General features: G+C 46.2%; 1 protein-coding gene across 2 annotated transcripts in view; it reads left to right on the top strand.

Moving 5' to 3' along the window:
* The first annotated feature begins 3,777 nt into the window (after positions 1 to 3,777).
* CYP19A1 (cytochrome P450 family 19 subfamily A member 1) overlaps positions 3,778 to 26,327 on the top strand; it is a 38,982-nt gene continuing 16,432 nt past the window's right edge. The window contains exons 1-2 of one of the 2 annotated variants that reach the window (XM_083712746.1): positions 3,778 to 4,150; positions 24,958 to 25,134. In XM_083712746.1, coding sequence (XP_083568872.1) covers positions 24,996 to 25,134 — 139 coding nt within the window. In that variant the 5' untranslated portion in view covers positions 3,778 to 4,150; positions 24,958 to 24,995. Of the gene's footprint in view, positions 4,151 to 24,608; positions 24,701 to 24,957; positions 25,135 to 26,327 lie in introns of those variants that run through there. The other variant, XM_083712747.1, reaches the window with a different exon arrangement.

Raw genomic sequence — 26,327 nt, 5'->3', positions numbered from 1 at the left:
CTGGCAAAGCAGGACCCAGCAGGGTTGAATATCACGCTCCTGACCATTGACTGATGGATGGCACCCAGTGATGTCATCTGATGGGCAGGTGGGCATGGACCTCCCGATGGGCCAAGACTGGCCCGCTGGCTGGAGATTCCATGCTTTATTTGTATATTTGTAGATAAACAAGCAAAATACGCCATGTTCCCAGCCCGCTCTGCTTGTTAGCAGCACCGAAGTGAATGCAAACCTGGGCAGTGTGTCTGGAGGTCCTGGGCTGCCCAGAGGACAAGACCCCTCTCTCGGCCTCACTGATATGGTCCAAAGGAAAGCAGAGCAATATGTTTGGCAGCAGTTTAGCTACAGCAGTTGCTGGAATTAGGCATAGAAGGTACCATCCAACCATCTTAGGGACTATGCTCTGTGTAGGATTTCTTCTCCTAAAGATAACCCACAAGGCAGTGGAGGTTTAGGATAAGAGTTTCCCTTCGTTGGCGAGCCCCATCTGCCCCTCGCTTCCCTCTACAGCATGTGCAGAAACCGTCTTCTTGACTTTTGGCTCCACTATTGGTCTTGCCTGCTCAATTCACCAGAGCCTGCCTTCACATGCAAGCGAAGTCCCTAACTGAAAGGTTTTGAGATACACCGGCTACTCTCACCTGGTTTAGCCAGCCAGCCAAAGCCATTTCCCAGGATGTGGCCTATGTCACATGCTTAAAGCTTCTAGGAATCACAGGTGAGAGCTGAGTGCAGGGTGGGGACGGAAGGTGGATAAATTACCCCCAAAAGGAGTATGGCATCTCGCCCACCAGAGGTACTACCTCTTCCCTAACACCCAAGACACCCCACAGTAGTCATGCAGAAAAAGAGGTTTCTTTTTAGATGCAGTTATAAAGAATTGTGGGGTGTCATGGAAAAGGAAAATACTCTGCTTGCTGCTCTACAAAGCATTTTGCATCCTCCCTCCACAAAGGTCCATTGTCAATTTTGACAAGACGTACCTCATTTTAAATGGCATAAAAAAGAACTTTGTTAATTCATTCAAAAGCCTACACAGGGTGAAGAATGTTTAGCGTCCAACCTAGAGATCATTGTCACAAACAACAGTGCCAGTTATTCCGATTTCATTATACAAAGTTCCAGGAATTCTTTTGGCATGAAAGAAGTCTTCACTGACTCAAGTTTCATTATGAAAATAAAGAAATAAAATGTTTCGCATTATTTAACCGCTTTGATGCTGACCTTACGAGACGCATTCGCATTCTTGTTGTGGCATAGTGGTTTGAATGCAAAAGAGTTTGTAAATGAAGAAATTCTACAAAGGGAATGCAAGACCAACAATTGTCCTGGGCCACCAAACAATTTTTCTACAGCTGCCGTGCTGCCTATTTTTAGAAAAGTTTGTCTCGGCTGCTACCGCTGTGTGTGGATCCCGGGAATGATTGCTGCAGTACAGCAGCGGTGAAGGGTTTTTCTACAAATATTTGCGCAAGAGCAGTGAAATAATAGTAGGCTGTACATGGAGATGAACTGAAGCCTGAATCCCAAACCAGTTTGGGCTGAAGCGGGCTTCAGCCAAATCAGTTTGAGATAGAATGCCCAACCAGAGTGATTCGGGGCAGACAAAAGTGGGGTGGTCAGGGAGGGAGGGGGTGGAGAAGGAGAGACAAGCAGCGTCCGCAAGTTCTGCTTCCCCAGCTCATTCCCAGCAGAGAACTCCCTGGCAGAGCGGCACTTGGCAGGACTGAATTCTCCGTTCACCAGCTGGTGAGCACAAGATTCAATCCTGTTCCCTGCAGTGCAGCCATGGGTGGGGAGAGGAAACCCAGCATCTCCCTCTTCCTCCTCCCATCTCCTGACTGCATGCTTAGTTAAATCCTAATTTAGCATTAGGGTCAGACCCCAAATCTATTCAGGACCTTGGTGCAGGTCAGGACGATCCCAGATTGGCCTGCGTTGGGGTCAGTCCAAAGTGCAGGATCATGCCCTGGATCACATCAGATGTGTGCATTCCGAGCATGCACAGTGCTCAGTATAAGGTAAAGGTAAAGGACCCCTCTCCTGCCAACCTAGCAGTTCGAAAGCATGTCAAAGTACAAGTAGATAAATAGGTGGGAAGGTAAATGGCGTTTCCATGCACTGCTCTGGTTTGCCAGAAGCGGCTTAGTTATGCTGGCCACATGACCCGGAAGCTGTACGTCGGCTCCCTCAGCCAATAAAGCGAGATGAGCGCTGCAACCCCAGAGTCGGTCACGACTGGACCTAATGGTCAGGGGTCCCTTTAAAGGACCCCTGGACGGGTATGTCTGGTCAAAGGCAACTATGGGGTTGCAGCGCTCATCTCACTTTCATTCCTAGGGAGCTGGTGTTTGTCCACAGATAGCTTTCTGAGTCATGTGGCCAGAGGGACTAAACCACTTCTGGCACAAGGGGACACCATGACGGAAACCAGAGTGCACGGAAATGCCGTTTATTTTCCCGCCACAGCGGTACCTATTTATCTACTTGCACTGGTGTGCTTTCGAACTGTTAGGTTGGCAGGAGCTGGGACAGAGCAATGGGAGCTTGCCCCTCCACGGGGATTCGAACCGCCGACCTTCCGATCAGCAAGCCCAAGAGGCTCAGTGGTTTAGACCACAGCACCACCCGTGTCCCACTACTGTATAAACAACAACAACAATTGAGAATCTAGTGCAGGCCCTTTGTACTTTTCCATCTGGCCCTTGTGACCCCTCCCCAGGCCACACAAACAGCAGCCCTACTTCATGTCCTTGTGTGTTTCCCCCAGTTATGCATTATGCACATTAGGGCTGGCAGTTATGTTTTGTCTGCCTGACACATGCAAAAGATAGGAGTGCTCTTCTGGACAGATTATGAGCTAGTTTAAAGAGTTTTAAGCTTCCATTGCTCTGTGGTTTGTTGTCAAATGCTCGTTGAACACTGGAGGTCCGTTCTTAACCGGAAACTGTTCTTAACCCAAGGTACCACTTTAGCTAAGGGACGCAGGTGGCGCTGTGGGTTAAAGCCTCAGCGCCTAGGACTTGCCGATCGAAAGGTCGGCGGTTCGAAACCCTGTGGCGGGGTGCGCTCCCGCTGCTCGGTCCCAGCGTCTGCCAACCTAGCAGTTCGAAAGCACCTCCGGGTGCAAGTAGATAAATAGGGACCGCTTACCAGCGGGAAGGTAAACGGCGTTTCCGTGTGCGGCTCTGGCTCGCCAGATGCAACTTTGTCACGCTGGCCACGTGACCCGGAAGTGTCTCCGGACAGCGCTGGCCCCCGGCCTCTTGAGTGAGATGGGCGCACAACCCCAGAGTCTGGCAAGACTGGCCCGTACGGGCAGGGGTACCTTTACCTTTACCTTACCACTTTAGCTAATGGGGCCTCCCGCTTGCCACCACACCGCCACCACGTGATTTCTGTTCTCATCCTGAAGCAAAGTTCTTAACCCGAGGTACTATTTCTGGCTTAGCAGAGTCTGTAACCTGAAGTGTCTGTAACCTGAAGCATCTGTAACCTGAGGTACCAAACTGTCATGTTGGGATGCTACTCTCCATTCCATTTCCCCTTCACAGGGCAAGGAAATGCCCCATGTAATGATTGCACATCTTCCAGGCTATATAACTAGACAGGGGGCGATGGCCAGGATTGCTACATTCAAGTTTGCAATTGCCACGTGAATCCTAAGTCTCATTTCACCTTCATCTTCACATTGCGATGCCTAGCATCAAAGTTTTTGCCTAACTAACAGCGTATCGTTGCTCTTCGCCAAACTATCTCTTGTAGCTCCCTCACCCATTCGTCAAGCCACTGAGCATTCAAACAGGTTAATTTCTTTTCAGTTGGATTCCTTTTTTAATCCACCGCCAGTGGATTTTGGGGCAGGGGCTTAAGTACATCCTGCTAGAGAGGTTAATTTACAAAATTCTCTTTGGGGTTGCAAAGCCCCTGACCTGCCACCTCCTCATACACAAAAATCTCTTAGCAACCCATCTCTTAGCAACAAGGAGTACCTTTAGTTTAAAAAAAAGGAGAGACAGGAAAAGATGCTACAAAAAGAGTGATCACCAGGAAATCTTTTCTGATCTTTAGAAAGACCACACACATCATTTAACTATTGCAGCTGACTTCCAGAGCAGAACCTAGAAAACGGAAGTGAGAAAACAGCCAGGTAACTTTATTAAACTTTTCTATTTTAACATGTGTTATAGTGGGATGAAAAACTAATATGGAAAAAGTATTGGAGTTTTGATTGTGGGTTATTTATTGAGTTGCCTTCATCTCAATGTATCCAGGGGTGGGGTGTGTTTTTTTGTGGGGGGAGATACCTTTCCCCCCTGCCTGAACAACTGTAGTTATTGTAACTCAGTGAAGATCAGAATTTCCCTCCAAACTTGCTTTGGGCTTAAATCTTCTTGAGCTGAGAGTAGCAGCAAAAAAGAAGGCTATTTCTGTAACTTTTAATGGTGTGGCATGCTAGAGCAACAGGGTGACTGCTTCCCAAGGCAAACTTGCTTCTCTACTTCATTACTTTTTCCATTATTTCCATCACCCAAAAGGAAGAAGCTTTTCTTTGTTGATTGTGTTGAAATTTGGGTTGGTTTTTGTTACTCCAAATTAGACAGGGGGGTGAGGAGTTCAGCTTCTGCAAGGAGAACTTAATTGACCAAACTGATAAATTTAAAAGACCTTCATACAAAAGAATTACCTGTAGCTGAACTGGAGGGATGAATGATCTGGTGACTCTCCACTGATGACATTGGCAAGACCTACAAGCCTATTTTTAATTTGATATTCTTTTTGAACCCTTTGAGTCAGCTTACTGGAAAAGACAAATTCCTCAATCAGCCCCCTAAATTAAATTTGCTCTTCTCTTTTTGTTGTTTTAAAAATAAGTTTGTTTCGTTGTTCCGAAATGTATGTTCTCTCTCCTTGTTTTCATATGTTTCCATGGGTTTCACACCCTAGATATTCATTTAAATACCAAGGGGTGAACCCAAAGGTTATTCTTTTAAAAGAAATAATTCTGTCAAGGGCTACAATGCCTAATAGCTCCCTAGAATGTTGCAAAAAAAAAAATTGCATTCAATCCCTGAGTTGCTTTGCATTCTGTTGATACTGTTCTATGTTTATTTGGGGAAGGAAGGAGAGGTGTTGATGATCATCTGTTTTGAACAAAGAAAAAGAAGTTTTCAGATATAGTGACAGAACCCAGATTCAGATGGGAGAGAGAGTGGGGGGAGCACTTTGTGGATTATTAAATGCCTTGGCAATATTTTTTGCTATTTGGAAAACCAGCCATGTACATGAGATATAAACTCTGTTGTATTGTTAATGTGTTCTTCTCCACTTCTCCGACCAGCAATGTAGTCTAGAGAGGTAGCACTTCCCAGGGTTTCTTCTAAGGTGGACTTAAGGTAGCTCTGCAATCTGTGAGTTTTATTTACAAGTATAAAAGTGAGTCTAACTAGAGGAAGACACGTCCTAAGAAGCAGCAAATCAACAGACCCACAATAATTCCCTAGAGGGCAGGTAGGGATGGAGGGCGAATTCAATTCAGATGGCATTTAACAACAAACCTACCATACATCATTCACATTTTCGAAAACAATACACAAATCGAAATGCAGCCACTCTTCAGAAGTCACACTTCTCCGAATTTTGCAATGCAGTTCTCCAGCCAAGGAATGCATACAAGAATGCGTATACTGGGGGTTGTGTGCACAAAAATGCATATATTTGTGAAAATAACATTTAAAAATGCATTTTATTAGGAAACCTTGGTTTGCCAAAAGAAGAAGAAAAGCTTCGTTTTTTTGTTGTTGCCCCTGAACTACCCAAAGTTGCCCCATTTCCCCCTTCCACCCAAATTCCTTCCCTCCTTATTTTTCCTGGCTTTCAGAAGTGTTTATCTTCTTATGTACTTTCAAAGAGTAATTTATTTCATAAACATAATTTAAACAAAACCTTCTTTTCTGGTTGCATGGCTTGGGGAACAGACTGCTCAGCTGCATGAGGACAAACTGGGGTAGCCTTCTATACCAAGTGTGTCTGTATAGCACATGAAAGTCAGAAAGGAATTACTTTCCCTCGGTTTCCAGGACAGCAAATGCATGGGTCTGCTGCAGTTTAAAAAAAAAAAAAGTGCATTGAATTTTTATTTTGAGATTAATCCCAGAAATCCCAGTGAGGCTCATTTCTGCATAGGATTTTGAATTCTAATTTCAGATAGTCACAGAGATCAGGGATTAGCAAGTGGCCATTATAACAGACTAGTTCATCCACTTACAGATAGGTAGCCGTGTTGGTCTGCCATAGTCAAAACAAAAAAAAATTCCTTCCAGTAGCACCTTAAAGACCAACTAAGTTAGTTCTTGGTATGAGCTTTCGTGTGCATGTACACTTCTTCAGATACACTGAAACAGAAGTTACCAGACCCTTCTATATAGTGAGAAGGTGGGGAGGGGTATTACTCAGAAGGGTGGTGGGAATGGGTGATTGGCAGATAGCTGTGATGAGCCTGTTGACGACTCTTAACGACTGCAATAGGTCTTACAGGAAAAAGCAAGGGGTGCGAAGGTGAAAAATGGCTTTGTCATGCATAATGAGATAGGAATCCAATGTCTTTGTTCAGACCAGGTCTCTCCATGGTTTTAAGTTTGGTGATAATTTGCAATTCAGCAGCTTCTCTTTCCAGTCTATTTCTGAAATTCCTTTGTAGTAAAAAGGAATTCTCACTATATAGAAGGGTCTGGTAACTTCTGTTTCAGTGTATCTGAAGAAGTGTGCATGCACACGAAAGCTCATACCAAGAACTAACTTAGTTGGTCTTTAAGGTGCTACTGGAAGGATTTTTTTTTGTTTTAGTTCATCCACGACACTCTTGTTTCTGCCCATCATTAGCTCTTGCCCTGCACACCAGCACCATGCAGCCCTCAACAGGTAAGCTCTGAAGGTTGCCCACCCCTACCCCAGAGAGAGGGGGGGAATTTACATATACAGTGAGGGGGGGAAGTATTTGATCCTCTGCTAACTTTGCCCATTTGCCCTCTGACAAATAAATGACCAGTCCATTTTCATTTTTAGTTAGGAAACTGGTCCCTGGTAAGTGAGAAAAATTCCCTGATTTGGGGGGGTTAACAGATGGTGACACATTTGAACGTTTGGCTAGTGTGCTCTACCGCAGATTTTGTACTGGTTCTTGTGGAGATTTTCTTGGCGATTGGACTGACGTTCCGTTCCATCCATTTGGTCCCTCAAATTCCTAACCAGGCAACTAAAGAAACTGAAAGCGTGACAAAAGTTGTGCTACCCTTTGTTGTGATGGAGTAGGCTTGGAAGCATCTGCCTTTACAGAAACTAATAAAATACAAAATAACGGTCTAGTTAAAAATGAAGGGAATGAGACCATGGTTAATAAATTCACTTCTGAAATGCAGTTTTGTAGATTGACTGCAGATTGATTCAAAAGCAAGCCATTCTGCAGCAATGATTCCCCATAATGAGACACTGCCTAGCCATTAATGGTTTCTTTGGTACCCTTTCCAACACTGTATTTTTATGATTCCATGTAGATTTCCTCCACACCCTGAAGGTTAGGCTAGAAGACCTCTGAAGTTCCTCCCAGCTCTCTGATTCCGTGATTAACCAGTCATTTTGGGACAGTGAGATAGAGCATATTTGGGAGGGTGATTTATAGCAGAGAAAGCAGAGAGTTAGTCAGCCTTTTTCTCCATGCAGCATTCCAACACATTAAAGGACCATTCAATTCTATGGAAAGTGTAGCTTGAGCCTAAGCGAAATTTAATAAAATATTTCATTCTCTCCCCCACCCCCACCAAGCACCTTTGAAAACTTAAGTACCATTTTATTTAGCTTTTCTAACTTTTAAGGCAGCCCTTGGAAGCAACAGGGATGAATGAGATTTTGCAAAATAATGATACAGTGTGCAAAGGGAGGGTCACACAGGACAGATTTTCTCCCTCTCCAAAAAAACCACAATAAACAGAGATGCAGGGTACCAATTGCTCCTTTTGATGGCTATTTTGAGCTGATGTCCCCACTGTTCTCCTTCAAAAAGCTGCTGAATGGAGGGCGAAAGGTGCAATGTGAAATTACCATCTATTCTGGAAGCTACTTTTGATGATTGCTGTTTTTGGTCTTCTTTTTCTGAAAAGTAACAAAGCTGGCTTTGTAAGATGTGCTTTGGGAGAGGAGAGGTGGAAATATATCACAGTGGAATTAACAACTCAAGACAGAACATCCTGCAAATCCTCATTTTGTCCCATTCTCCTTTAAAAGGGAAGCAATTACCCCTATATTTTCCTAGGTATCTGAGCGGCATGTTGTGTCCCTCACTTAACAGCTCTGTGTTCTGTAAATAATAGCCACTTAAGCTATCGTGATTGTTGGGTGGTACTTGAAAATTTATACTCCACCCCTTTCCCTTCCTGTCTGTAGCCCAGCTACATGTCCTTAGGATGCAGTCGTATTATTTTAATTTAAAAATGTTTCTCAGCTAGACCTTCAACAAAAGATTCCAGGCCAATAGACAGAGGTATGAATGAAGACTGCCTTAGTAGATATACACTCACTCAACCGCTTTGATTGGCAGAACTGGCAGTGCTACAAGTACCACAGAAACACCTGTTTCAAATTTGTAATAACTTGATCGTTTCGTGCCGCAGCATCTTTGGAACTACCTGCCTATTGATATCACTGTACACTTTTCAGCACCTGCTAAAATATAGATATATATATAGTCTTTAGACAAGCCTGTCCAGATGTTAAGAAAGTTGCCGCGAGTTTTAATCTGTTTTTAGAGTAATGTTAGGATAGCTCAGTTGGTTAGAGCATGGTGCTGATAATGCCAAGGTTGCAGGTTCGATCCCTGTATGGGATTGCAGGGGGTTGGACTAGATGATCTTCAGGGTCCCTTCCAACTCTACAATTCTATGATTTGCCACCTGGTGCCATAAATCCAACCCCCACACCTCTCTCAGCAAAGAACATTGTTATGGGTTATATACACTCTGAAATGAATAGGCCCAAGAAGCTTAGATCAGTAAATTTCAGGGGGTTTAGTCTGGGTGGAACTTAGCTGGAGATGAATTTGGTAAATTTGCCATTTGATGAGCTCATAATACTGCATTCATTGATAATAATGGTAGTAACAATTTGAAGAACTTTTCAGGCAGAGCATTCAGGGTTTAATCATATAACGATATATATATATAGATACGAAAGCAAATATAGATATATATATATATATTTGCTTTCGTAGATTTTCACGGGTACAGGAATGCAGGTTTTGGTGTCCTCGGGTGTCTTCCCGTGTAAAAGTTGGGGTGTCTAGGCGACGTTTCGACGAGGTCTCACTCGTCATCTTCAGGCTGGTGCTTTCGGCTTCTTGTTACTGGAACAGAGCGGGATCTCAATGTTTGAGTTCCTATAAATACTGTAGAGGGGGTGTGGTGTCTAGCCTCCAATGTTCTGGGCAGAGAGGAAGTTCCCAGGCTAGTGTGCCTTTTCTTCTTTTGTTCCTTAATTACTTGAGAGATACCTTGAGTGATTTCTTGAGTGATATCCTGAGTACCACTTAGGTGGGTCATTAGGTGTGGATTAGTTGCTAAAGTCTTTGTGTCTATATATATATCTCAAAAGGAGGGCTGGTTTGTAAAAATGCACATCTCATTAGAAGCCAATGGTTGCATTTATTTATTACATTTATATCCCACTTATTCCTCACATTGTTGTTGCTAATTTTTCTTATTGATAATTTTGTTGCTTTCTCCAGCCCCCCCCCTTTTCTTTTTACAATCAAGCAGGGTATAAATTGTATGGAATAAATAAATAATAAATAAAAGTTTGGAAACCGTAGCGGCCAGAGCAGTGGGGCTAGAGAAAGAAGAGAAGTTTGATTCAGCGGACTTAGACCCACTTTTTTTCCTTCCTGTTTTCCCTCTCCGTCAAACTTTCCCTTTCGTTTTTTGGCCGCTCCTTGGGTTAGCTAGATTAGGTTGGGTCTGAACTATTTTAACTCCCATTCAAACAGGACGGGGTGTGTGTGGAGCTTCACTCTTGTGACTTCAGGTTATTGCAAATAACCTCAAAAATATCAGCAGGGAAAAATTATTCCCCATGGGGACACACAACAGCTCTGTCCAAGGTACAGCTAGACTTGTTGATTGAACTTTGCTGAGAGTGTTTTGAAAGGAAATATAGTAAAAAGCCACACTTTTTTTTACTCTAATTGAACGTATGACTCAGTCCAATATTTTGTCCAGTGTGCTGAATGAAATACAGGCAGGAGTACAATGGTACCTAAGAGAGTGACAGGGACTCCAGTCATGACCTTATTTTCAGGGTTGTTGCTGTTGTTTGTTGCTGCAACATGATCATTCCGTAAGACTGTGTCTGCAAACTGCACCTTCTGACTCGTCTGCTGAGGCAGGAAGGAAAAGTAACAGCTGCAAGAAAATAAGTCAAAGAGAAAGATTGAGGAAAGAGGGGAGGAATAATAATAATAATAATAATAATAATAATAATAATAATATTTTATTATTTATAGTCCACCCATCTGGCTGGGTTTCCCCAGCCACTCTGGACAGCTCCCAGGTAAAGGTAAAGATACCCCTGCCCATACGGGCCAGTCGTGTCCAACTCTAGGGTTGTGCGCCCATCTCACTTAAGAGGCCGGGGGCCAGCGCTGTCCGGAGACACTTCCGGGTCACGTGGCCAGCGTGACAAAGCTGCTCTGGCGAGCCAGCACCAGTGCAGCACACAGAAACACCGTTTACTGTGCTTTTACTGTGAACCTAGCAGTTCGAAAGCACTTCTAAGTGCAAGTAGATAAATAGGTACCGCTTTATAGCGGGAAGGACAGCTCCCAACAGAATAATAAAAACACGATAAAACATCAAACATTTAAAACTTCCCTAAACAGGGCTGCTTTCAGATGTCTTCCAGAAGTCAGGTAGTTGTTTATTTCCTAGACATCTGAAGGGAGGGCGTTCCACAGGGCAGGCACCACCACCGAGAAGGCCCTCTGCCTGGTTCCCTGTAACTTCGCTTCTCACAGTGAGGGAACTGCCAGAAGGCCCTCGGAGCTGGACCTCGGAGTTCGGGCTGAACGATGGGGGTGGAGCTGCCCCTTCAGGTATACTGGACCGAGGCCATTTAGGGGTGGCGCTGTGGTGTAAACCACTGAGCCTTGGGCTTGCCAATTGGAAGTTCAGCGGTTTGAATCCCCGCGATGGGGTGAGCTCCCATTGTTTGGTCCCTGCTCCTGCCAACCTAGCAGTTTGAAAGCACATCAAAGTGCAAGTAGATAAATAGGTACCTCTCAGGCGGGAAGGTAAACGGCGCTTCTGTGCGCTGCTCTGGTTTTGCCAGAAGCAGCTTAGTCATGCTGGACACATGACCCGGAAAAACTGTCTGTGAACAAACATCAGCTCCCTCAGCCAGTAAAGCGAGATGAGCGCCACTACCCCAGAGTCGTTCGCAACTGGACTTAACAGTCAGGGGTCCTTTACCTTTTTTTTAACCAACACTTTGAATTGTGCTCGGAAACGTACTGGGAGCCAATGTAGGTCTTTAAGGACCAGTGTTATGTGGTCTCAGTGGCCACTCCCAGTTACCAGTCTAGCTGCCGCATTCTGGATTAGTTGCAGTTTCCGGGTCACCTTCAAAGGTAGCCCAATATAAAGAGCAGGGATGAACCAAAGCTCTGTACACACCATACATCTAAAACAATTTCCCCAGTCAAAAAAAGAATCCTGGAAATTGTACTTTACTCCCTGAACTACCATTCCCAGCACCCTGGACAAACTACAGTTCCCAGGAAACTTTGGGAGAAGTGGAAACATAGGAAGCTGCCTTATACAGAGTCAGACCATTGGTCCATCTGGCCAAGTATTGTCTACACAGACTAGCAGTGCCTTTCCATTGTTTCAGGCAGGCATCTCGCCCAGCAGGAGCGCCAACCTGGCTCCATGACCATGGATGCCCGGAGCCATGGGTGCCATGCAGCGTGCATGGCCCTGGCACCAAAATCTGTGGGTATCCGGCCCCTTCATGGGGAAATTTGTGGGTGCTCAGGCACCCAGAGCCCCAGAGACTTGTCACCTATGCCTCACAGTCAGTAGCATAGCTGACAACTTACAGATTTGAAAATAAGGGACCAGCAGCCTCGAAAATAAGGGATCAGCAGCCAAAATAAGGGATTTTCAGAGCACAGGTATGTTCGACTTCTGAGCCCCTCTGAGCCAAACACAGAAAGTCCAGCCAGCAGCCAAACAAAGCCTCAAGCGGTGGTTCCCACAGCGCAGCAACCCAGCAAAGGTGATGCAGCAAGGAAAACCACCGTCACCACTCTGCTGGCAAGCGCTGAGCAAAGGGTTTTCCCCAAGCAGTCAGAGACTGTGCCTCTGTGCAGCCAACCTCTTCTCCACCCTTTTCATGCCTCTTCTGGTTCTGAGAAACAAGGCGGAGGGGAGCTTCTCACCACCCTGTGACTCTTACCCACCCTGACACATCTCTGGCTTTTGGCCTTCCTCCTCCCACTCACCAGCTTCAACTTCAACCAGGCAGAGAGCCTTCTCGGTAGTGGCCCCCGCCCTGTGGAACGCCCTCCCACCAGATGTCAAAGAGAAAAATAACTACCAAACTTTTAGAAGACATCTGAAGGCAGACATCTGAAGCTTTTAATGTTTACTAGGTTATTGTATTTTAGTGTTTTGTTGGAAGCCGCCCAGAGTGGTTGGGGGGACCCAGCCAGATGGGCAGGGTATAAATAAGTTGTTGTTGTTGTTCTGTCTCTGATTCTGGCCGTCTCTCTTCCACGACTTTCCCAGCTCACTAACCCCTTCAGCTTCTGACCCCTCTTCTTCCCAGTCTTCTTCTTCTGACCACCCATTGTTGTCCCACCACCACTTCTGCTTGGTTCCTGACCCCCCACCCACCTGAAAAACATCCGCCTCTCACTGTTTCTGATGGGTAAAACATTCACTTTTTCCTCATTCCATGACTGTGAGCCATTGCCTTTTTGGGTGGCTCAGGTGGCCTGTCAGTACGCCACAAGGTGCACACGCCTGATTTGGCAGTGATACTTTGCAGTGCCTAGCAATGTCGGCTTTCCTGCTGTGTTTTATGGCGCTGGCGTCGTCATCGCTCTCCACTGTGCTCTGGAGCACCTTTGGAACTCCAGATGTTGCAGAACTACAGCTCCCAATAAACACACAAGACATAACCGGCTGTACTTTTGAATAAATAAGGTATATTATTCATTGTATCAAATTGTAGAGTTCAACGGAAGTTTCATAAAGTTCAACGGGAAAAGCAGAAGACCCAGTAGATCAGTTCATTCTCTAGGCAGTTCATGCATAAGGTCCATACATGTATAAGTGTCTATTCCACCTGTCTGTTCATAGAGTCCAATAATCCACATGAAAGGTTGTTACAGCCTTGTTTCGCCATCCTAGGTTTCATCAGTAGAACAGACTGGTAACAGTCGTTTCTTACTGCAACCACACTATCCTGTAATATTACATATGAGCCTATTCTACTGATGAAGCCTCTGTGAAAGGATTCTGTGGAACTGTAAACAACCCTACATGTGGATTATTGGACTCTATGAACAGACGGGTGGAACTGATCTACTGGTTCTTCTGCTTTTTTCGTTGAACTTTATGAAACTTCCGTTGAAATCTACAATTTGATACAATGAATAGTATACCTTGTTTATTCAAAAGTACAGCCGGTTACGTCTTATGTGTTTATCGAGTATGTTTTACGTAACCATAGGTTTGTTGTTGTTGTTGAACTACAACTCCCATCAGCCCTAGCCATTGACCATGCTTGCTGGAGCTGGTGAGCATTGTGGGGCAGCAATATCTGGAGGGCCACCCCTGCTTTAGAGCAAAAAAAACCTACCGTATTTTTCACTCTATAGGACGCACCAGACGATAAGACGCACCTAGTTTGTGGGGGTGGGGGTGGAAACAAGAAGAAAAAAAATTCTGAATCCCAGAAGCCAGAACAGCAAGAGGGATCTGGCTTCTGGGATAGCCTCTTGCTGTTCTGGCTTCTGGGATAGCCGCTGAAGCCTCTCCTGGGCAATGGGATGAAGGCTCCCCTTGCCTGGAAGAGGCTGCGTGCGGGTAAGCTGCCCTCTGTACCTTCCCCCATCTCCCGCAAGAACCGCACACTCTTTAAAGGGAGCTTTTCTGGGAGGTGGGGGAAGTGACAGAGCCCCCCACATCCCACAAGAGCCACACAAAGCCTCCGCAGGGCAGCGGGGAGCCTTCCTCCCGCTGCTCTACGGAGGCTTCGCGGGGGGGCTATCCAAAAGCCAGAATAGCTAGAGGGCTATTGGTCTCTGGACTTCTTGCTATCTTGCTATCTAACCTTCACAATCACCCTGGCCTTTCTGATTTCAATGGGATTTACTTCGTATGATATTTCAGATTGCAGCCACAGTGCAGCTGCTGATTTTAGGGCAATTATTGTTGTGGCTACACCGGTATCTCTCACAGTCAGAACATCAGGTTTGCAGGAACCATTTGTAAAGTGAATGTCAGCTGTTACAGTTTCAGAAGTTGCACAGCTATAGAAGTAGCACAGCACCATTGCTGGAAGCTTAACGGTTCATTGCCGCTGCTATTCTTTTGCTACAACTGGTACATGTGCTGAAGTGCACTGTGTACGAACATTAATGCTTCTAGCCAATGGCTTTCACAAGAAACATGTGGCGCAATTGCCTTGCTTTAGCTAAGCAGATCGGAGGCAGGTCAGTGCCCAGATTGGACAACCCATCTCCCTGGTCTGCTGCACTGAGTTGCTTGGTGGTGGTGAGAAATCTTGGGCATAAAAGTACTATGGGACACGGGTGGCACTGTGGTCTAAACCACTGAGCCTCTTGGGCTTGCCAATTAGAAGGTCGGCAGTTTGAATCCTGTGGCTGAGTGAGCTTCCAAAGCTCTGTCCCAGCTCCTGCCAACCTAGCAGTTCAAAAGCATGCCAGTGCAAGTAGATAAATAGGTACCGCTGTGGCGGGAAGGTAAATGGAACTTCCACGCGCTCTGGTTTCTGTCACGGTGTCCCGTTGTGCCAGAAGTGGTTTCGTCATGATGGCCACATGACCCGGAAAGCTGTCTGTGGACAAACGCCAGCTCCCTCAGCCTGAAAGCGAGATGAGCACCGCAATCCCATAGTGCCTTTGACTGGACTTAACTGTCCAGGAGTCCTTTACCTTTTCTTTTTTATATAAATGTACTAAAGAAGTCTTTAAAGATGCCTGCTTCTTGGGAGAAAAGCAATGACAAACCTAGACAGCCTCTTAAAAAGCAGAGACATCACCTTGCCAACAAAGGTCTGTATAGTTAAAGCTATGGTTTTCCCAGTAGTGATGTATGGAAGTGAGAGCTGGACCATAAAGAAGGCTGATTGCCGAAGAATTGATGCTTTTGAATTATGGTGCTGGAGGAGACTCTTGAGAGTCCCATGGACTGCAAGAAGATCAAACCTATCCATTCTGAAGGAAATCAGCCCTGAGTGCTCACTGGAAGGACAGATCCTGAAGCTGAGGCTCCAATACTTTGGCCACCTCATGAGAAGAGAAGACTCCCTGGAAAAGACCCTGATGTTGGGAAAGATGGAGGGCACAAGGAGAAGGGGACCGCAGAGGACGAGATGGTTGGACAGTGTTCTCAAAGCTACCAGCATGAGTTTGACCACACTGCGGGAGGCAGTGGAAGACAGGAGTGCCTGGCGTGCTCTGTTCCATGGGGTCACAGAGAGTCGGACACGACTAAACAACTAAACAACAACAAGAACTAAAGAAGTGGTACATTTTTTAAAAAATGTGATGGGCAAACCAACAGGGAAGTCTAAATACTTGTGGACAGGTGTCCTCATGTTTGGAGAACCCATTAAATGTGTCTTTTCAAAGAAGTACGGCTCCAATGAATGCCATGGCAAAATTGCATTTGGTGTGTGTGTGTTGTTGCTGTTGTTGTTTTTTTCCATCAACTACAATAAAAAGAGACGGCATTCAAAAAATATTAAGGGACAAGGGGGGAGGATAATGCTCTCAATGGCTACTAGCCACAACAGCTATGCTCTTTAGCGCAAATTTCTCCCAACACATTTTTCACAATGCCATTTTGACTAGTGGATCCATTTTTGCAAGCTGTTTTCCCTTAACAAATGTTTGCATCTTATTTCCATTGGTTTATTCGTATTTGTGCAGATTATCCCTAATAAATACATTTTAAACAATTTTTATATTCCCATTAAGCATGAATTTTCATTAAACTATGCACACTTGCAAGCTTGTACAAGGCAAATCGAGGAAAGTATCTGCCAACATAATATTGTTATCACCTTGCTCCTATGCATTTAGAGATTCATATTATCACATGGATCCTGTGCCTCATATATTGGCCCACTTTCAATGAGTCCCCATGTGCCCTCTTGCCCTCTTGTGCCTGAGAGACCAGGGATATAGAGTACCTTGCCCACTATTTATGAACAAGAAGAAAAGAAAAGAAACAATTTTTGTAAATGTGTTTCAGTTGGGGAACTACAATGCAAAAGTCAGATCCTTGCAAATTTCAAAGGATGGCTGTGTATCAGTTCTTCAGTCGCTTCAGGAAGTGTGAATTGGGTAGGTACACCTTTAAATGTGAACCGAGTCAAAATTCTCCCCCGTCTCAACCCAAGATCCATGGCACAGCCCAAATACACAGCTTACAGGTAGCAACTGAATGTTTCCTTCATTCTGGAAGCAATAAGAGGTCGGTTTCAGTATCTAATAGGAGCCGGGGGGTTTCAGTCAATAGTTATTTGCCTGTCACCGTTCAGATTTAAGTAAATTAATAGACCACAGATACAGAGATTGTCGGTCTTCGTATTCTGTCATTGAAAATGTAGAACACTGTGTCCTGGAATGTGATTTGCGCAGAGACTTAAGGGATAAATGGATTCTCCCTATATCTGAAAACTTTCTGCAATTCTTACTCAGCAAAATCTCATCTGGCCTGGATTCAAGGACAATGAAAATCTCTGAATTGCTGCATCATCTTAGACAGCAAAGGAAGACAGAGATTAAGAAAAATGTGCTTTAACACACAGGAAGGATGTTACAGGGCATTGGTTCCCAATTGGTACTTCGCAGAGTAACCCACCAAGGTAAGGTAAAGGTCCCCTGGACAGTTAAGTCCAGTCAAAGGCAACTATGGGGTTGTGTCACTCATCTCGCTTTCAGGCCGAGGGAGTCGGCGTTTGTCCACATACAGCTTTCTGGGTCATGTGGCCAGCATGACTAAACCGCTTCTGACACAATGGGACACCGTGATGGAAACCAGAGCACATGGAAACACCGTTTACCTTCCCACCGCAGGGGTGCCTACTTATCTACTTGCACTGGCGTGCTTTTGAACTGCTAGGTTGGCAGGAGCTGGGACAGAGCAACGGGAGCTCTCACCCCATCACAGGGATTTGAATCACCGACCTTCCGATCAGCAAGCCCAAGAGGCTCAGTGGTTCAGACCACAGCGGGGTCCATGGCACCATGTACATAACAAAAACTACCATAGAGATATACAGTAATAAAAATCAAAAGCAGCAGGTCCATAGTTTAGCTTTTATAAAACAGGGAGTCCACAGTAGTTATATACTTAGGAACCATTGACATAGCGCATTGGCTAAAAATAATATCTGGCAATTCCTCTGTTCAAATTGTACCTCAACCACCAACTTGCTAGATGGGGCTTTGGCAAACTAAATTACATGGGGCCCCAGAGTGTTGACATCAACTTCTGTGAAGGGGGCACCATCTGAGGCTGGCCGTGTTGGGCCCACACTTGCAACAATACTGATCTACTTTGCAGCGTTGGCATAAGGATGAGAGCCAGTGTGGTTCAGTGGTTAGAGCAGGAGTGGGTGGGGTGGTCTGTCGCCTCCCAATGATTGTTGGACTTCAACTTCCATCTGCCCCAGCCAACATGACCAATGGATGGAGATGATGAGAATTGTAGTCCACCTGTGAGTATCAGACTAAACACAAGGAGAAATGGGTTCAAATTCAAGTCACAATCTCTCAGCCTTACTTACACGCTATGTTAATTGCATCGCTTGCAACCCTGTCAATGGGCTTTAAAATGCAATCTTGGGCGCGGTGGGGGAGGGGGCAATTTCCATTAGGAGCATAGCTCCCAAATTATAATCCTGATGGAAATCACCCTCCGCACACTTGCTTTGCAATTTGCAAGGGTGGCCGGGGGGAACAATCCATAGATAAAAGGAGATTTCATTTTACTGAAGATACGCACACATATAATGCATAACTAGCTGAAGAGAGTCAGTTCAGAGATAAGGTCACAATAGCTACTACTACTAATAATAAATAATAAATATTTATTTATACCCCGCCCTTCCCGGTTCAGAAAAACCGGGCTTAGGGTGGCTAACAACAAAATTAAAACACTTAATTGAGGCAACAAAAAACAACATAAAATACAACATAAAATATGAATAATAATAAATTCAGAATTCAAAAAATCAATTTAGGGGGTAAATCCATCCAATAAACATTAGATGATCACCAGGGCTAGCTGGCTAAATTAGTCCTATTTGAGCCAGTGAGGAGACCAGGGGAGAATTAGCTGTGGGATCCCAGAGCGGGTAATCTTCATAAAAAGGGGAGGGGGAGGGAAGGAAGGGGGATAAAAAATCAGGCTAAGTTCAAATTGAAAGCCAGGCAGAATAGCTCTGTCTTACAGGCCTGTCACCTGGAAGGAGGTTAAATTCTGTAGGGCCCTGGTCTCATGGGACAGAGAATCCCACCAGGTCGGAGCCATCACTGAGAAGGCCCTGGCCCTGGTGGAGGATAATCTGACTTCCTTAGGGCCTGGGACCTCTAAACTATGATTATTCACGGACCTTAAGGTCCTCTGCGGCGCCAGGAGAGGAGGTTCCGTAAATATGAGGGCCCTAAGCCACATAGGACTTTAAAGGTCAAAACCAACACCTTAAACCTGACCCAATACTCCACTGGGAGCCAGTGCAACTGGTAAAGCACTAGAATATGGAATAATGGACTCCAGGTGATGTTCTTCTGCCAGCCAGCTACTAGAGGATGCCATGCAAGCTGCGAAATCAGCCCTTTTTTTGCAGCTCATATAGCCACATGGCAGGCACGATTCTGGGCTCTAGCCAGTGTTCAACTGCTTTCTGAGCAAAGGTGTACTTAGGCTGCCATGCACCCATGCAAGGAGCTGTATTGGCACCCACCCACATCCCTTGGACTCTTGGCAAGGAGATGTATCGGCACCTCTGAAACCAAGAAAGACCATGGACCAGAAGTGCAAAAAGTTTGCTTTTGGTTGCCTGTGAGCCAATGTGGTGTAGTGGTTAAGAGTGGTAGACTCGTAATCTGGTGAACCGGGTTTGCTTCCCCACTCCTCCACATGCAGCTGCTGGGTGACCTTGGGTTAGTCACACTTCTGTGAAGTCTCTCAGCCCCACTCACTTCACAGAGTGTTTGTTGTGGGGGAGGAAGGGAAAGGAGATTGTTAGCCGCTTTGAGACTGATAAAGCGGGATATTAAATCCAAACTCCTCCTCCTCCTCCTCCTCCTCCTCCTCCTCCTCCTCCTCTTCTTCTTCTTCCACTCTCCACCAGTGTCTTCCTCAGCAGTCATTGGGGTCAGGTCTGCTCTGCTCCACCTCCCAATCTCCTCCTTCTCCTCCTCTATTGGTCCATCCGCCTGCCTGCCGCCCTACTTTCCTCCCTCCCTCTGCACACTGCTTTCCCTTCTGCCTCCTCCCTCTCTTCCTTTTCCCTCCTCCTGCAACTCTCACCTACACTCTCCGTCTTTCTTCCCTGCAAGCCCCACTGAATGCTCCACTCACACTTCTAATAGTACCGCTGACTGACTGGGTAGGGTCCCCACAGGGCTGTTGCAATGGCCCATGCCAGGAACCAGACTCCTTTGCTGAGATGCCCAGAGGAGGAGCCTGCGCACCTCGCCCGGCCACCCAAACAGTGGAGGAGCAGCCTAGGGAATGCGCAGATGGGCCAACAGGCTCCTAGCCACTCTGAGACAGAAGAAGAAGAAGAAGAAGAAGAAGAAGAAGAAGAAGAAGAAGAAGAAGAAGAAGAAGAAGAAGAAGAAGAAGAAGAAGAGTTTGGATTCGATACCCCGCTTTATCACTACCCGAAGGAGTCTCAAAGCAGCTAACATTCTCCTTTCCCTTCCTCCCCCACAACAAACACTCTGTGATGTGAGTGGGGCTGAGATACTTCAAAGGAGTGTGACTGGCCCAAGGTCACCCAGCAGCTGCATGTGGAGGAGCGGAGATGTGAACCTGGTTCCTCAGATTATGAGACTACCGCTCTTAGCCACTACACCACACAGGCAGAGTGCAGAGATGCAATTTTTGGGCTTCCCTGGTCCTGTACCCTTGATGGGGGCCAACCTGGTCAGCCCCTAGGTACACCTCTGCTTCTGAGGGAGACACACACCACTTAGATGTAGTAATATAAGTAGTAATAATACTAATAATCATAATCATAATATATAAAAAATTATACCCCGCCCATCTGGCTGGGTTTCCTCAGCCACTCAGGGAGGCTCTCAATAGAATATTAAAAACACTATAAATACAGTGGTACCTCGGGTTAAGTACTTAATTCGTTCTGGAGGTCCGTTCTTAACCTGAAACTGTTCTTAACCTGATGCACCACTTTAGCTAATGGGGCCTCCTGCTGCTGCCGTGCCGCCGCTGCATAATTTCTGTTCTCATCCTGAAGCAAAGTTCTTAACCTGAGGTAATATTTCTGGGTTAGTGGAGTCTGTAACCTGAAGTGTATGTAACCTGAGGTACCACTGTACATCAAACATTAAAAACTTCCCTAAACAGGGCTGCCTTCAGATGTCTTCTAAACGTTTGGTAGTTATTTTTCTCTTTGACATCTGGTGGGAGGGCGTTCCACAGGGTGGGTGCCACTACTGAGAAGGCCCTCTGCCTGGTTCCCTGTAGCTTCTATTCTCACAGTAAGGGAACCGCCAGAAGTCCCTCGCAGCTGGACCTCAGTGTCTGGGCTGAACAATGGGGGTGGAGATGCTCCTTCAGGTATACTGAGCCGAGACCGTTGAGGGCTTTAAAGGTCAGCACCAACACTTTGAATTGTGCTCGTAAACGTACTGGGAGCCAATGCAGATCTCTCACGACAGGTGTTATGTGGTCCTGGTGGCCACTCCCAGTCACCAGTCTAGCTGCCACCTTCTCGATTAGTTGTAGTTTCCGGGTCACCTTCACACGCAGCCCCACGTAGAGTGCATTGCAGTAGTCCAAGCGGGAAATCATGCATCATTTCATCAGGCATGTTTTATAACCCAGAGCTACTCAGAATACTAAGCGGCTGCTCAAGCTCCAAAACGCCATAGAGGGCATTCAGGAGAGATTGTGTCAACCACTCACTTAATCTTACAATTGCATAGCGAGACAAAGGCTTCAACCAGATTGCCAACCTTCTCCACTGGAAATTCCCCCAGAGCATTTAGGAAACATCAGGTTCCATTAATCCCTGAGAGTGGGCCGTCCCAAATGGGTCCCCCCCCCCATTTTACAGGGGGCAATTGCTCCTGGCTGTCTAAACTTAACCTGACAATAGTCAGTCCATCCCAGGAGAGGATGAAACATGCTTCTTTCCTATTGTTGCAACAATGTGGGGGGGGGGGGAATTGTGATGTGTTTTTTCTGGTCCAGGAACAATTTTCGTTAACCAAAACTCTGTCACTGGCTTCATGCCAGATGTATCTCAACAAAATAGTAAAATCGTCTGTCCTTATCTACTCTTAAAGTACTTTATCTTACAGCATACATTCAAAACATCAAAATATATGAAATATAAGGTAAAGGGACCCCTGACCAGTCGTGACCGACTCTGGGGTTGCAGCGCTCATCTCGCTTTATTGACCTAGGGAGCCGGCATACAGCTTCTGAGGAATGTGGCCAGCATGACCAAGCCGCATCTGGTGAACCAGAGCAGCACACGGAAACACCGTTTACCTTCCTGCCAGAGCGGTACCTATTTATCTACTTGCACTTTGACGTGCTTTCAAACTGCTAGGTAGGCAGGAGCAGGGACTGAGCAACGGGAGCTCACCCCGTTGCGGGAATTCGAACTGCCGACGACCTTCTGATCAGCAAGCCCTAGGCTCTGTGGTTTAACCCACAGCGCCACCCGCGTCCCTTATATGAAATATAGAGCATGTCAAACACAGGGTAATTTCAATCATTACCTAACAAAAAACAAATGCTCAAACTCGGTTTAAGTACACAAATGCAAAGCAAAACAAAACAAGAGTTAACTGACAATAAAGTTTCCGGTACAGTGGCACCTCGGGTTACATACGCTTCAGGTTACATACGCTTCAGGTTACATACGCTTCAGGTTACAGACTCCGCTAACCCAGAAATAGTACCTCAGGTTAAGAACTTTGCCCCAGGATGAGAACAGAAATAGTGTGCCGGCTGTACAGCAGCAGTGGGAGGCCCCATTAGCTAAAGTGGTGCTTCAGGTTAAGAACCGTTTCAGGTTAAGAACGGACCTCCGGAACGAATTAAGTACTTAACCCGTGGTACCACTGTACTTGTCTTCTTGGTCTGCAAGGATCCTGGCTTAAATACACTTCAGAGGGCGGGGGTCCTCTTGCCAAGCTAGGTGGAATAGAGCAGGGTCTCATATCCTTACTCCAGAGGAGGCTGTCCACAGCAAAAGGCAAATGGTGGGAATGGCAGTGATGGTCCGTCTCTTCCCACATACCCTCCAACATTCTCAGTCCCCTGCTAATGGCTCTCCTTGGCCTCCCGATTTTTGTCCCCAACCAACCAACCCCCCCATGCAGAGCATTTCCTATGAGAAGGAGGGCGAGTGCCACCACCACCCCAATGGGGACAGTACACTTGCCATGCCCTATAACATCCTGAGAAAACTCCTTAATCCCGGTTTCATTTTATTTTTTTCTCGGGTAGATTTTCAAAAATTAAAACACACACCAATAAATGCATTTTAGAAAGAGGCAAGATTAGACACACATAATAATAATAATAATAATAATAATAATAATAATAATAATAATAATAATAATATCAAGTCTCCTTGCACTCCATTCTGCTCCTCCTTTGTGGAATTTGCTGCCAAGGAGTGTGGTGGAGTCTCCTTCTTTGGAGGTCTTTAAGCAGAGGCTTGACAACCATATGTCAGGAGTGCTCTGATGGTGTTTCCTGCTTGGCAGGGGGTTGGACTCGATGGCCCTTGTGGTCTCTTCCAACTCTATGATTCTGTCATTCTATGATTCTATTCCTTCTCAGGGCAGCCCTGCCCTCTACCTGCCCCCAGAGCCAGTGTGCCACACAGCCTCTCCTTCTTCCTCACTATCCAACAGCTGCTATGAGCTGCCCAAGGGAGGAGGCTGGCAGCAGCGGCCATGGGACTGTCCCTAGAAAATCAGGACACTTGGAGGGTATTTTCCCCAGCCTCCTGGAAGTATCAGCTGCTGGCGTAGGTCTTATTGCCCCTCAGCCCTTGCTCCCAATCTCCCTGAACTAGGCCCTTCTGTTGGACAAGAGACCTGTGTGTTGCCCTCTATTTTTATAACTACCTTGACAATCTCCCTCAGGGCAGGGCATTGCCCCGTTGCCAGCACGAAAGTAGGATTCAGCAGCCAGTCCTGTCGGCTACTCTACGCAGAATGGGCATTCGCGTGGCACCATTTTGTTCTTTGCCACGGAAGCAATGCGGCAGCTAGACTGGTGACTGGGAGCGGCCGCCGAGACCATATAACACCGGTCTTGAAAGACCTACATTGGCTCCCAGGACGTTTCCGAGCACAATTCAAAGTGTTGGTGCTGACCTTTAAAGCCCTAAATGGCCTCGGTCCAGTATATCTGAAGGAGCGTCTCCTCCCCCATCGTTCTGCCCGGACACTGAGGTCCAGCTCCGAGGGCCTTCTGGCGGTTCCCTCACTGCGAGAGGCCAAGTTGCAGGGAACCAGGCAGAGGGCCTTCTCGGTGGTGGCGCCCGCCCTGTGGAATGCCCTCCCATCGGATGTCAAGGCGATGGACAACTACCTGACATTCAGAAGACATCTGAAGGCAGCCCTGTTCAGGGAAGTTTTTAATATGTGACATTTTAGTGTATTTTTTATCTCTGTTGGAAGCCACCCAGAGTGGCTGGGGAAACCCAGCCAGATGGGCGGGGTACAAATAATAAATTATTATTATTATTATTATTATAAGCAAAGTTCCTTGGGCCAGCCTTGACAGCCGAACGGATGGCCATTGCAAATCAAAGCTTTGCACAATCCGCGCAGAGATATTCTAGTTGCAGACCCTGCCAATTCTTCGTTCACAGGCATCACCCAGCCTTCCCAGTATGGCCGGGGAAATATGTTCAATGGTCTTTGAAATTCAAGGACGCTCCTGTCACTCCTTGCAATGGTTGTCGGAAGGTGATGAGGATGAAAGGCTTTCCGGGGCTCTGCACACAGCCCAGGGTTTTTAATTTCCTTTTCCTTTGATTAGAAATTTGGCACAGGGTCCCAGGTCTGCATCCTGGCCGGCCGGCCGACCAACTTACTCGAGGGAAGCTTGGGAGATAGTAACTCCCTTGGCTTGAAATGCCACGAACAAACCTGCGCGCCAATTCCAAGGTCAGAGACCCTTTTGTTTGGTGGGGGGAAAGAAAGAGCGTATCTTCTCTTGTTTTGACTTGTTGCTGCCGTTGTCTAATCTAAACCACTGGCCTTGTCATAAAGTAAAGCTGGTAGTGGGACAGGCTTTCTCAGTTTATGGGATGGAGAAGGGGGGCGTTGCAAGGCATCAGTTGGAGCCACGATAACAACCCAAAGTGACGGAGTGTTTTGTCAGTGCTCTCCCAACACGCTGGATTTTCATTTTGCTCTTGCAGGACTATCGATTGGCTCGGGCCTTGGGGCAAAGACGATCATGGAAGCCTTCAATCCGATGCAGTACAATATCACCAGCGTGGTCTCAGAGACGATGCCAATTGCCACAGTCCCAGTCTTGCTCCTCATAGGCTTCCTGTTCCTGATGTGGACTTGTGAAGAAGCAACAACCATACCAGGTAAGTTCTTTCAAAGCAGAGGCTTGCATCCAACTTTTACTCAGAGAAGAGCCATTGCAAGTAAAGGATCTGAGATAATTGGGAAAGGGGCTGAAGCTTTGCATGCAAAAGACCCCAGGTTCATCTCCAGGCAGGGTTGGGAGAGATCACTGCCTAAATTGCTGGAGGGTTGCTGGCAGTCAGTGTAGACAATACTGAACTTGATGGAACCATGGTCTGACCTAGGATAAGTCATATGTTCCTAACCATGTTCATGAATTTCAATTCATTCACCGGTTACTGCATTTATATCCTGCCTTTCCTCTAAGGATCTCAATATTGTATCCATGGATCTTCCTTTCTTCATATGAGCTTCACAACAACCCTAGCAGGTAGGCCAGGCTGAATGGTGGTGAAGGGCACAAAGTAGGAATTTGAGCCCAGGTCTCCCAGGTCTTAGTCCAACATCCTGCGTCACACTACTCTGACTAAAATTGAATGCAACCCATTGTGCATGAGATGGCCTATAATTTCCACTTTTAAATATATGCAGAAGACGGGGGGGGGGGGACTCTCCTTCAAGGAGAATTAGAAATGGCAAATGAAAGCAATCATATTATAATCTGGGCTATCTTCTATTTTATTTGCAATTTTAAAAAAGTACATGGCCTCTCTCAGGAGCTGAAAGCACATTGCAATTTGAATCTTCCCCTTCACACTTCATCCCATTAGAACTAATCTCCTCGTGTTACTTGTCCCTGATTCATCTGAGGCATGGGTAGACAAACTAAGGCCTGGGGTCCGGATCCAGCCCAATCACCTGATAAATCCAGCCCTCGGACGGTCCAGGAACCAGAGTGTTTTACATGAGTAGAATGTGTGCTTTTATTTAAAACGCATCTCTGGGTTATTTGTGGGGCATAGGAATCCGTTCCTTGTTTTTCCTCTCAAAATATGGTCCAGTACCCCACAAGGTCTGAGGGACAGTGGACCAGACCCCGGCTTGAAACGTTTGCTGACCCCTGATCTGAGGCATGAGCAGAGTGCTATCCTAACCTTGTCTCCTCATAAGCAAGTCCTCTTGCGTTCAGTGTTAGGACTGCAGCCTGAACTCTGGATGAACTCAGCCACATTTCCGAGTAGACCTCTGTAGGCTGCTGCTGTTAGTGCCTCGCTCCTAATACAAATCTATTGGCATTGGTGTCACTTTAATT

The sequence above is a fragment of the Podarcis gaigeae genome (assembly GCF_964106915.1).
Source record: "Podarcis gaigeae genome assembly, chromosome: 14".
Classification (NCBI taxonomy): domain Eukaryota; kingdom Metazoa; phylum Chordata; class Lepidosauria; order Squamata; family Lacertidae; genus Podarcis; species Podarcis gaigeae.
Note: the sequence above shows the minus strand (reverse complement) of the source record. Positions and strands in the feature narration are given on the sequence as shown.